This window comes from Onthophagus taurus, chromosome 7, assembly GCF_036711975.1.
Source record: "Onthophagus taurus isolate NC chromosome 7, IU_Otau_3.0, whole genome shotgun sequence".
Classification (NCBI taxonomy): Eukaryota; Metazoa; Arthropoda; class Insecta; order Coleoptera; family Scarabaeidae; genus Onthophagus; species Onthophagus taurus.
The window spans coordinates 11,222,725-11,235,723 of NC_091972.1; the positions used below are offsets into that span (position 1 = coordinate 11,222,725).

Consider the following 12,999-nt stretch of genomic DNA (forward strand, 5'->3'; position numbering starts at 1 on the left):
ATCATGAGGACTCGTCAGGAGGTTCGTCAAAGAAACCTCTTGTTTAGAATTTCATAATAACAGCTGTTATTAACGTTAATAAATAACAATAATTACTCACTTCAACTTCACTTAATAATTTAGATTATAACCGGATTCTTATCTTTTTAAAGTACTAGTATTGAGTTTCTGTATTTATAGGCACTAGTGGTACAATATTTCGATAATTTGACCAATAATTAAGATATTAATAGGGATACAAATTTTCTCAACTAAACAAAATAAATCTAGAGATATTTTAGTTTATGTTACAACGTATACAAAAAAAATGCTCTATAAAAATCAAAATATGTTGTTTAAGCATGAAAATATGCTACAAGAAAATGAGAATTTTGAAAATATGCATATCCATTTAAATTTGTAGGTGAGATAAAAATATTTTTGTGATTATTACAACTTAATTTGACTTATAAAATTTCACCGATTATGCTGGTATTAATTAACTCTTGAGCATGTATCACTACATCAATCTGTGTAGAAAGCGGAATCTCAGATGTTTCCACTGCTTTTATTGATAATCCATATTTCGATATAATAAGAATTAAGTCTTATTTTACGTCTTCTTACAATTAATTGTTAATTGTTAGTGTAACACCTAAATACATTACCAATTTTTTCAAAGTTGGTAGCATAGAAATTTCTCGCTTTAATCCATGTTCTCCAGTGAGTGAGTAAGATAAGGCACTATTTCGTTAAAAATTGCTTATCTTGAGAACATTTTTAAAATGCTTTATTCGCCTTGATAATAAATCGATTGATGTTAGTGTATTTTAAATTTGCTCACAAACTCTATGAACTCAGTATACAAGAACAATTAAATGTATCACTTTTGGACAAAATGTTCGTGCTGCTTTTACCATGAGGTAGCAGCATTTGATACAAAAAATAAAATCATGTCTATTGAAAGTCTCATCCAAAATCTTGCATCAAACATTTTTGTATTTAACAAGACATTTTTTAGCGGTCAGCTCCTTCAGGTATTTCATCTGCTGCATCGTCGATTGAAATCCAGAAGAAGCAATCTATGATGCATTTCTAAATGCGGTTCTTCGTATTTATATAAAGTCCTTTATCATGTTTTGTATGAATGTGTATGTTTCTAGGAACGATACTAACTTTTTGTTCCACATTTTATGTTAGGATATATCAACGGAAATTAATTTAATTATAAATATTAGAAATAAAAGAAGTTGTGTACGAGATGGCATTACATATGGATTATCACATCTTTAAAATGTCCACAGAGATTTTGTTTGGCGGTATTTATTCAAGAGGTGATTTTCGTTGAGCGACGTTGGTTATGTTGACTTTGAGGATATTAATTGTGTGGCGTTTATTCGCATAAACTACGATTTAAGATAACTCCAAAAGAAGAAGTCTACAGGAGTTAAATCGCAGGGTCTTAGTGGTCAGTTCACGTTGCCACCATACAAGATAATCATTTCCTCAAATCTACATAGCATCTAACACCGTCTCATGTATGATTTGTAGTGTTTTCCATTGATGACAATGCCAGTTTTTATTGGAAGAATTTCGCATTGATGATTCCACCATACCAAAATTACTAAACAGTAACTTCTGTGGAATGCATTTGTTGCTGGGGTATGTTGTATGGATTCGTTTGGCTCCATATCCAACAATTTTGCCTGTTCACTCACTGTTTTTTGCCGCATGTTAGGTAAACATCCATTTGCTCCAAACTCCAATTAGTAAATATAGATTTTATATGGGTGCAGAATCAAGTCTCGACGCAAAATTTAGTAAGTTGATGTAGAGAGACCATGTTCTTATGGACGACTGACAATTAATTGCTTCAGATTTTCTCTCACGCAAAGCACCATTTTTTTTTAACAGGGAAGTATTGGCTGAAGATTTATCGAACCGGATAACTCGAGTTTATAGGAAGGATAAAATAGGGATATAGCAAGGATGTACGTTGTTCAATGGTTTAATCTTCCGTGGTGATTTGCCATCAGTGCTGCCATATTGTAATGAATTTAAAAATAGAAAAATTTAATGTTAAATTTATGAATTTACTCATCTTAAAAAAATGTATGTATATGTATTTATTCCAAGATCTTCACAGCTTCTTCATAACGCCTTACATATTGCTTGCGCACATGTGCAGCGAATGATACATTTCATTTTACAACATATATCCCTAGACATTTTCTGTTCTGAGCAAATACAGCATATATGTAGTTTTATTTCCGCTTCCTATGGAGCTGTATCCGTGCCATCAATGCTGAATTTAAAATATTAACTTATTTTTGGCGGTAAAGATCCATCATTAACGGTGTTTCCGATATGTGTTTTGGAAATAATGCTTCTTTATTGTTGTCAGTCAGATCTCTTGTATACTGAATGTTCTGGTCGCAACCACGACTAAAGCTGTGGAATGTTCATCTAATATTCCACAACCTTTTTATGGTGCAATCTTTTGACTGCTTTGATTTTGTTTGATATAAGAATTGCTCTAGATGAATCTATACATTTATTATCACTCATAACGAATCTTAATAAACACGCTTAAACACGAATGCATATTATACAGAATAACAAACTGCTATAGTAATAAACGGGGAGATCCCTCAATTTTCTAATGATTTTCACAAATAAATATGCTAAAATATAGAGTAACCAGCTTGTGCTATTGAAGGCTAGAGCTCACCATATAACAGCTATGCATATAGACTAAAATAGGGAACATTTTTCAGGAGATATTTTAGATTTATAAAATGATATGTTTTGATGATAGTGGTGGTGGGAGGGCCAAATAGCTACATTTAAATGTAGCATACATTTCAAAAATCCAGAAACACGTAAAAATGATTTTGTTAGAAATCGTTTTAAACTTGTATAATTTCTTTTCATTACAAACTAAATAAATTAAAAAAAACTTACCTTATCGGATGTCGTTGAACAAATCCATACAACTCCAAATAAAACAATACTCATACAAATACCCATACAAGAATTATTTAAAATAGTAATCCATAAAGCTTGTTCTCCATAATCCGAAAATAAAGTACGAAAGTTGCTGTATATTCCAAATAATGTTGAAAGAAAACATAAAGTGATGAATGCTAATAATTGTAAACTAAAAGCGTTGTTTAAATTTGTTACAGCATCCACAATTTTATTTTGACTGTTAGCGATCCATTTTAATTGTTGAACTTCCCGCACAGAATTTTTAAGATTTAAATCTAAATTTCGTAAAAATACATTCAAAGACGATATTCGTTTTCTCATTAAATATAAACTAAGAATGAATTTTCCAATTGAAGCGAATACAAGAAGTACTAAAATACATATTACCGAAACTGATAAATAATCGTCGACTAAAACGAAAATTACGGTTATTATTATCCATGTTATTACACCGGATATCGTTGTGATCAAAACAATTCGGTAATGTTTCGTATAATCAAAATTTATTTTTATCTTGGTTAACATGTTATCTATCAAGGATGCTGTTTGTAAAAATATAACATACTCCTGTCTATTTATAAACGATAAAATTATGATCACTACTCCGAGTATCGAATGTAAATATTTTTCCACTAAAATTTTTAATATTGAAATATTTATTGACGAAGTTAATGCTTGATGTTCATCGTTATCATTCATAAAATGCAATATTGATAAAGCACTGAATAAAATTAATAATACAAAAGTTTGAATTACATTTATAATTTTCGTTTTCGATTTGATCGAATCGTCTATTTTTAATTCAATCGTCCATAAACCGATAACTTTGTTTAAAAAAAGAATCGGAGTTAAACTATTTATTATTGTTGAATTTACCATTTTAACGTTTTACTTTTAAAACGACTGAAAAGGGAATGAATTTATTTTGATTTGAAATGGAGATATATTTCATATGAAAAGAATCTGTGTTAATATTAGGTAATAAAGGGTACATGACAATAAATATCATTTTCCAGGTAATTTAGTTGTTTTATTTGAACTTTACCTTGTCGACTAATACTAATATTTACCAGGAAAGAAATCGTTAAAGAGTAAATATAGAGATAAAGGTATGTATAATGATTTATTTTGTGTGTTTCGTTGCTTATATAATCGTGATTCACCAAAATATATGATTTTTAATTTCACATAATCATTTTCATACTCTTACACTGTAGAGAAGTGCATTATGATCATTATGATATTTCGGTTTTGTGGTCTTTAATTTTTAATTGGTGTTACTAGCCATTAGATATAGTAAGGATCACGACTTGTATAATTAATTAATAAGGACTACAAACTATGAAGATAAAAGCTTTCCAAAGTACCATTTACCTCTTTCTCATTTTATTTTTAACTCTTAATGTTTTATCTCTCGGTTGAATCAGTATAAATGCAGATTTTATAGTTTTTTGCGTTTTCTTTGTTGCTTTTCTCATAGGGACTTTCAGGCCGTACATCTTTTGATGAAAAATTGATGCATCTTCTAAGTGGCTTTTCTCTTTAAGGTTATATGGTTGTTATGTCAATAAATTGGTAGTGTACTAGTAGTTTCAAGAATAGTAGGAACTTGCTCTTTTGAACAAACAGAACTGGATAGAACTGGAAAGTTGTGTATTTGAGCTATTGGAGTTTACTGCTGATGGTAATATTAAAAAGCATTGATCACTGGTAACTTCTGCTACTTTCACTTCTGGAGTTGATCTTTCTGTTATAAATGCCGGTACTAAGTCAAGTACGTTAAACAAATTGTGATTGAACGGATATATTCCTACCTTACGAAAGTCAGCCAGTTATGCATAACAGCTAACGGCATAACATTTGCTTAGTATGTCATAAATTGACAAGTTTTATTAATAACTTTTTTCAAAGATCCAAACATAGGCCGATTGAGTAATTGGACCTTATGAGAGCTGTGAGGGGGAAATGAAAGTAACACAATACAATTTCCTGTGCATTTAAAGCTCTTAAATCAATACAGCTCTGCTGAAATGATAGCTCTAACCTATCGTATCCTATGTCTTGCTACCACTTTGTATATCTATATTGCTTTTATTGAAGTTGGTCGCCCTTGCAGTACTTGTTGATCAGAGATTCTTTCATAAAAGACCAAAACCATTCTTGACAAGCCATCAAATTTCTATCTCACGTTGGAGGTTGTGGCAAGTTATATTTCACTATCAGTTTCTATGAAAGTTCTACAATGTAAAGAAATATTCGAAAATATGAAAATTGAATGATGTCGTAGTTTCACAACTTGCTAATGAAAAAAAAACGGTATTTCGAGCATTATACTTAATAAGTTTTATAACAAAAGTTGTAGAAAATTTTAGCCTTTACACATTGCTCTCTAACACTTTTGCTCTCAGATGCATCAATGTAGAGGAATATTCGAAAATATGAAAATTGGAAGAATTTGTAGTTTCACTAGTTGCTAATGGAAAAAAACGATATTCCGAGTTTGTTGTTGTATGTGTTTGTGCACAATGCTTTACTTAATTAAGTTAATAATGTTATCTTGATCTATATCCATATTATAGATCAAGTTTATGAATAAAACGGAATTGAATACTCCACCTTACCTAATTAATTAAAAAAAACTTAGTTCCCAAATACTTTTAGATCTGAAGGAGATGATAAGGTCTCTGGAGAGATATTTTAAAGCGAAGGGGTTGGCGGTAAATGTCGAAAAGACAAAGATTATGAAGTTTTGTAAAGACGGGAGAAGAAGTAGGGAGGAATGGAGGTGGGAGAGAAGAGTTCTTGGAGAGTAAGAAGGTCGGGTCGCGCGTGAGGGCATTTTCATAAAAAAATTTGCAAACTTTTTAAGTAATCTTCAATTGACTCAATAACTGAAACTAACTGGTCAGTAGACCACGTACAGATATGATTTTTCGAACAAAACCGTTTACGAAACTCATTTTTATCTTGATGGTTTCGGTGATCGTCAAAGTTGTCACATTTGGAGTTCAGAAAAATCGTGAGTAATGGATGAGAAACTAATGCATTCATAACATGTCACTGTTTGGTGTAAATTTTGGATTGATATTCTATATTCTGGCACTTTTGCCATCTTATTAGCTCTCCACTTTAACTTTTTAAACATTGGTTTAGGTTTTCTAATTATTTTTTATATCTGAATTAATCAAATTTTCATGATTATCACAATAAAGCGATTAGGAGTTATAAACAAACTTTGATTTTTGACAACTAGTCATTTATTTTGTAAATCAAAGCACTAACCTTGCTAACAGCAGGAAGATACTAATCTAAATAAAATTACTAAAAATAAAACACTGTGATGTACAGAAAACTATTCTGCACTTGCCATTTGAAGAGAGATTAATAAATACATCGTTGCACCACATAAAATCTAAAATAAAGAATTGATTAAAATTTTAAATTGCTTTTCATACAAATTCGTTTGATTGCATCCAAAAAATTGATTTATTTTAATTTCTTACGTTAAAAAATAATGTCATATCTATGTTAAAAAATCCACACGCTGAAGAATTAACATTCCACGCTTGAATTTGTTGCTCAAATATTTCTATTTCGTCTCCTATAATTTCATCGTACGTGTTGTTTAATTCGAATAAGATTTGAATTGATTCATTAGCCTAAAAATCAATTAAATAAATAATCGTTTTTAATTGTAAGCAAAACTGTCTTACGAATTTTTTCATTAACGATGGAACGTAACAGATCAAAAATAATCTTAAGAGAATATTTAAAAGTATAATAACCTCACTAATAATTTCTTGTGTGTTTAAAATTTCGTTGTGTTTAAATTGTAACATTTTGTTGTAAGAGGAAAATAAATACTTTAAGAATAGAAGAAAATTTAATGTTATTACCATTAATATTTGTACGCAAAAATAATTGTTGATATAACTCGAAGCTATACAAATTTTTTCGTGGCGTTTTCTTATGTTTTGTAGATTCGTTATTGTGATATTTACTTTCTTAAATATTGAGGAATTCGTGGGTTGTATTAAAAGTAAATTTACATTTGAAAATTGTGCATACAACAAATAATTATAAAATATAAACTGGCATTCAAATAAAACTTGTATCAAACTTGATAAAAATAATATGAATTTAGTGATTAAGCAGAGATGAGATTTTAATAAAACGATTCCTATAAAATTTAAAATACCACAAAGTAAAAATTCCATAACCAAATTAATCAGTGTTGACCATTTCATATAAAGGGAATCATCATTTATTTGCAGAAATTTTAGCCCTTTTACGATTTTGAATTCTTTTGAAATATTTTGAATCATCACTAAGATTATGACAATTAATTGAAGAGTATCAAATAATTTATCTGTTAAATCAAAATCATTTTTGGCAATAATCCAAAATACGGACCCTAAAAATAAATTAATTATTAAAAAAAAATCTAATTGTTATTTTAATTTTACCTGTTAACGATAATATAAGAATTAAATCATAAAGAATTAATCCTTTTGACTTTTTGTTATTAATTTTGTTGGAAAGTGATAACCCAAATAATTTTAATGATATATTTAAACAAAGAATTAAAATTTTAATTGTATAAGACCTACTTTGAAATCTAAACATTTTTTATAACCAGTTTATGTTGAAACTGAAACCGCAGAAAGGACATCGATTTAGTAATTTACCAATATTTGAGCTGTAAATACTTAAGCATCAAATGTTTACTTACTGCTTATTCATTTTATCAATAAATCTCCAATAAAAAATTTTGTTACATTTATTAATTATTTAGTAAATGGTATTCGTGAAATTACCATCAATCTTTTCTATTTGATCTGATTGTTTATTCGCAATATCTAATTGCAAAAGAATCATTAAATACGTCGTCGATGCGGAGATGGCCTAAAATAAAAGAATTGAATTAAAATTTTTAATTTAAAGCAAACATACGCAATAAAAAAGTTCCATATCTAAATCAAAAAGATGGAAAGCTGTTAATTTAAAGTTCCAATGAAATATTTGTTTCACAAAGGCGTTTATCTAAAAAAAAAACATTACAATATAAAACTACCTCATTTTAGAGAGAAAATAAATACTTATTTTACCTCATAAGCAATATCTGGTTTAAAACGATCATTTATTTTAAATACGACTTCACCAGATAACGCAACCTAAAAATCAGAATTCTTTAACTTCTTAAAGATTTAATTATAATAAATATACTTCTTTTTTAATCCTAGAACAAGTTAAAGTGATATTTAAAAGTTGTAAAATTTTACATAAAGTCCAAATACCAGTTGTGACAGTATTATACATATTACTATCTTCTTCTTGAAGATATAATCTCATCGCACCATCAAAGCAATAATACCCCAGCGTGGTAAAATTAATAAAAATATGAGCTGTGTTTAATAAAATTTGTAAAGAATAAGCTTTGTTAATTTCATACCCGGCGTTGCATAAAAGTGCGTGAGTTCGTCTTATATTTTTAATGTTAGTCGATGTGTGATTGACTATTTTAGTAATTGGATGAATTTGATTGGTATTTTTCCATTTATTAATAGTGTTAGTGCCTATTTTTCCAAGTTCTTTATTTAACAACGAAAATCGTTCTTTAGTTATGCTTATAAGGGTGATAAATTGATACTCAACGAGGGCGTTTATCACCATTGGTACGTAACACATTAAAAAACAATAAGTTGATAATGTTCCTACTTGTTTTAAATACATGCTGCAGTTCATATATTCTAATGAACCAAAAATTGTTAATACTAAGAAAATTCCACCTTAAAAAATAATTTTATTAATAGTTATTAAAATATATTACTCTTATCATCCAGAAATAATTTTCAATAATTAAGATAAATAGTCCTTATATGTTTTGTTTGCTAATTTGTGACAATTTGAACATGTAGAAAATGGCTATTAACTGTATTATTGACTTAGAAAAACGCAGAAAACTAAAGCTACCCTTGGAGTTCACAAAAGAAACAAAACCAAAAATTGAGCATCGAAACATTTTCGTGTAATATCTGCTTATAGTTCTAGAATAAATTCTAGTTAAATTCTAGAATAAATTGTTGGTACTACCACTAAAGATCTTGAATCACAACTTTTATTCAAACATATGATGAGGTCCTATGCTTGGATACTTTTCCAGTTTTGTTCTCTTAGCGCTCTTCTTACAACATGATGTTCGTCTCTGGGCATAACGTCTCTCTGCCATTTCAGGCAACTTTCCGTAAGTTTCTTAGTCACAGGAGTTATCTTGATGCTACCGCGAATATATGCTCTGGATCTCTTATATCATAACGGGTCTTATCGCCATCCTGTACACTTTCTGCAAATAGGAATTCGGGTCGCATAGCCCTCCAGTTAAGGATCGCTATTTCTGCCAAGCCACATATGCGTTATTAGAGATAACAGATCCCAGATACTTAAATTGTACGACTTTCGGGATTGGTGTTTCATCCGGGTAATAGATGGTAGATGGGTAATAATGCTCCTTTTGATTTGCTCACCTTGAGTCCCACACTTTCTAAAGTAGTGATCCATAGGGATGTTTTATTATTGTAAATTAAATATTATGCCCAAAAGTTAAAAAAATTGTAACCAATTATTGTCCGACTGTTTGTGACCAACACAATAATATTTAGTATTTACAACGGATTCGTTGGAGCAACCTCCATGAAACTTTTGCAAAATGTTGACTTTATCAATTCTTCTAGGACAAAGACGTTGGGTTGTTTCCGGTTGGCAACTTTTGCCGATGCAAGACATTGAGTCTACGAGAACCCATATCATCATTGAGGAATTTGTATTTGTTTGTCAAATCTTTTGATATACCATCTACGGAGATTCCGGCAAGTTCATCAATCTCCGTGCCATACTGTCCCAAGCATGCCAGATGAACGTAACATCTCGAGATTCGAAACATGGCAAGTGGTTGACATTATTTTCTGCAAATCGCGTCATAGATGGTTTTGCAATATGGGGAATTACATCGTGTTGATAAAGTAGGTATTCCAACTGCTGAATTAATGGAAAAATGTCACTGGGCGTTCATATTGCCTCAAAGGAATACCAAACGAGATCTACTACTATAAGATGTAGCACCTCTTGTCGTGATTGCGTCGTTCCCTATGTCTTCGTTTAACTCTGTGCAGGCGCAACCTAAACCACTCCAAATTTCCTGGAAAGTTCCTGGTCTGACCACGATCTCACAAAACTTACATCTGTTAAACCAGCAGTAAAACATGATCACATGGATTTTCTGCCGAATATTCTATCAATTCTGCCAAATGTCTAGTTTTATCAAAATGCATTTTTCACTTGAAGTAACCTTGATCATGTTTTGATCACTAAGATCATGTTGGTGCGACAACTAATAAGGTTAACGTTTTCCAAAACGTATCAGTATGATTAGCAAAAATATTCAACAGATTAAAGAGTATATTTAGTAACAAATTTACGCTGAATCAGAGTTTCAAAACAAACGTGTAAGAATTATCTATTCTTTCTATATTTAACTAGTATGATTCATAATTTATTAACTTTTAATACAAATTGTCTTGTACAGATTTAATCTTCTCTTCATTTAGATAATATAGTACTTTACTAAAGTTCAATGGTCCTCCTTGAAAAGTTTATCGACACATCGTAAGTATGTACGTGCACTCACATAAACATAATGTTAAAAAAAAATCCAAATAATTCAGCTACTGTCAAAATATACAGATACAAACATTATCGATAAATAAAGTATGTCTAACTTAGGTTCAAATTTTTAAATTAGACATTATTTCTGGATAAAAAAAGTATAAAGGATCTAATTAACTTACAAGTTGTAAAATTTCTCCGCAATTTATAATTAATGCAATAATTAAATTTTTGATCAAAATCAGCTATTTTACAAATAGCATTTGTAACATCTTTTTGTCGAAAAATATTCGTAACAACCGATACAGTCATTACAAAAATTCCACCATAAATTTGAAACATATCTATGCTATTCGCTATTTTATTGGTTTCAACGATATCTTCGGAATGACTTTGTTCAACTTGTAAAATGTAATAACCTACGAGTAATTGTTTATTTATTGTATCATCAAACATCAATTCAATTTACTCACCAGCAAATAATAAAATAATCGATATGCTGTAAGTGCTTCCAAAAAATGATGCGATATATTTAGGTTTACCAACAATTTTTGTGTACGAATATGGACATAATCCAACAATTTTGGTAAACATATACAAAGGTAATAAGCTGTCATATACATTTTTTGGGTTTTTAATTCTGCGAAATAATTCTTTAAGGTACATTTCTTTCCACATTGAATTCAAGTTTCTTACTGTGTTACGGGAAGTTGAAAAATTAAATATCGATCCTTTTGCAGTCAAACACACACAAACGATTAGAATAATGTAACTAATATTTGCTTAGAGTCAAATGTATTATTGGGATTTACTTATCAAGATTATTTTGATATTGAATCAAATAAACGAAGTATGTTATAACATCATTTAGGATCTTAAAATATAAAAAATAACATTGTTATAAAAAAAAACTTGATATAACGGATTAATATGGGGAAGAGATTTAATTAATTTTAATTTGCACTTTAAACTGTTTGAGTAAATAATTTTAATGTACATAAATTCGAACAATTATCCACACCGTTGCGTTCTTTATTAGTTAGTTCTAGTTTTAGTTCAATGAAAAATATACATGTAGCGAACAGCTTACCAAATCATACAATATGAGATATAGTTTACAATATTTATTTTGTAAATAAACAACTTACCAAAAGAGTAAAACTTGAGTTTAATACAAAATATCCTCCTGCACTAATATGAAAATCACAAATTCGTACTTGTTGAATAAACAATTTAACATCTTCTTTAATGTATTGTTGATAATTACTTTTTGAGTACATTATTTGTAAAATATTTTTCGTACCTTTTGCTTCGTTATTAACGAAATCTCCGATAAACGAAGTCAACAAAATACATTTAAACACATCGATTATTATTTCAACGCCAATTTTAAGTATTAATTTCAAATCGTAAAATGTTTCGTATTTTATCAATAAATACAGCATGAAGTTGTTACGTAAAATGTTAAATAATAGCCCAATACTTGTGAATATCTGTATGTTTTCATAAATTGTTTGTATGTTTTGAAGAACGTCGTACAAACTTAAATGTAATTGTTTCGAAATTTTTATCGATTCAATAATTTTCTTAAAATTAAATCTATTTTGACCCAAATTTTCGAGTAAACGATTTAAAATATAAAGCTTACTTTTAATCATGTACATTAACGTCACGTATTGAAGAAATATAATCTTTCTGTATATCGATACAATTAGCGTTGTAATTGACATAGTCCATAAAGAATACGATATTTCTAATACGGAAATTAATAAACTAAAATTTCTTATTTTCACGGAATTTTTCGGTGATATTTTTAAATATTTTCTTAAAGCATCGTCTATGTGTTTTAATTCATCCAAAGTATTCGATATTATTTTACGTTTTTTAAACATTTCGTACAGAATGTGAAGGAAAATCACTCCGTTTAAAATAATTATTAATTTTGAAAGTTGCCTGAAAACAACGAACTTTTTTATAGAATCACACAAATTCCATTCAATATATGAGTAATAAACAAAATATAAATAAATCGGCAAATTTGTTATGATATAAGCGATGTTGTAGTTTTGTTGATTTGGTTTTAAGGAATCGGGGGACAATCTAATAATTTTTGATACTAAATAAACTGGTTGGAATACTTTGTACACATCGTTTCGGTTAGACATTTTTATTAAAAGTGATTTCTTCGATTTCAATTTAAAGATTGTGGGGAATTGAATGATTTGGTTTAATTTTCTTTTATTATCCCATTCAAAAAGTAATATCATTTCAATTAAGGTTTATCAGTTATAGTTGATGGTAATCTTTTATTACGAACAATTTCTTTGTAAGCTTCTGAAGAAAGTTTAGGAATTCTTTTACGCTCAT

General features: G+C 29.2%; 2 protein-coding genes across 2 annotated transcripts; both read right to left on the bottom strand.

The window, feature by feature from the left end:
- Positions 1-6,237: 6,237 nt before the first annotated feature.
- On the bottom strand, positions 6,238-7,596 carry LOC111423821 (uncharacterized). Its single transcript, XM_071197150.1, has 4 exons — positions 7,437-7,596; positions 6,684-7,384; positions 6,474-6,629; positions 6,238-6,382 (listed from the first exon to the last, which is right to left on the bottom strand). Exons 1-4 carry the CDS (start codon positions 7,594-7,596, stop codon positions 6,323-6,325), a joined length of 1,077 nt encoding a protein of 358 aa, XP_071053251.1. The 3' UTR covers positions 6,238-6,322.
- A 136-nt stretch (positions 7,597-7,732) lies between these two features.
- LOC111423820 (putative gustatory receptor 28b) lies at positions 7,733-12,596 on the bottom strand. Its single transcript, XM_071197151.1, has 7 exons — positions 11,106-12,596; positions 10,771-11,051; positions 10,306-10,357; positions 8,197-8,759; positions 8,079-8,144; positions 7,924-8,013; positions 7,733-7,875 (listed from the first exon to the last, which is right to left on the bottom strand). Exons 1-7 carry the CDS (start codon positions 11,308-11,310, stop codon positions 7,762-7,764), a joined length of 1,371 nt encoding a protein of 456 aa, XP_071053252.1. The 5' UTR covers positions 11,311-12,596; the 3' UTR covers positions 7,733-7,761.
- Between the last annotated feature and the right edge of the window lie 403 nt (positions 12,597-12,999).

Excerpts from the sequence above, each read along its gene's own strand:
- LOC111423820 (XM_071197151.1), bottom strand. The coding sequence starts at position 11,310 with ATGTGGAAAGAAATGTACCTTAAAGAATTATTTCGCAGAATTAAAAAC. Across the intron at positions 8,145-8,196 it reads GTTCTAGGATTAAAAAAGAA|GTTGCGTTATCTGGTGAAGT; the intron begins GTATATTTATTA and ends TCTGATTTTTAG. Across the intron at positions 8,014-8,078 it reads AACCAGATATTGCTTATGAG|ATAAACGCCTTTGTGAAACA; the intron begins GTAAAATAAGTA and ends TTTTTTTTTTAG.
- LOC111423821 (XM_071197150.1), bottom strand. The coding sequence starts at position 7,596 with ATGTTTAGATTTCAAAGTAGGTCTTATACAATTAAAATTTTAATTCTT. Across the intron at positions 7,385-7,436 it reads TCTTATATTATCGTTAACAG|GGTCCGTATTTTGGATTATT; the intron begins GTAAAATTAAAA and ends ATTTATTTTTAG. Across the intron at positions 6,383-6,473 it reads ATATGACATTATTTTTTAAC|ATTTTATGTGGTGCAACGAT; the intron begins GTAAGAAATTAA and ends TCTTTATTTTAG.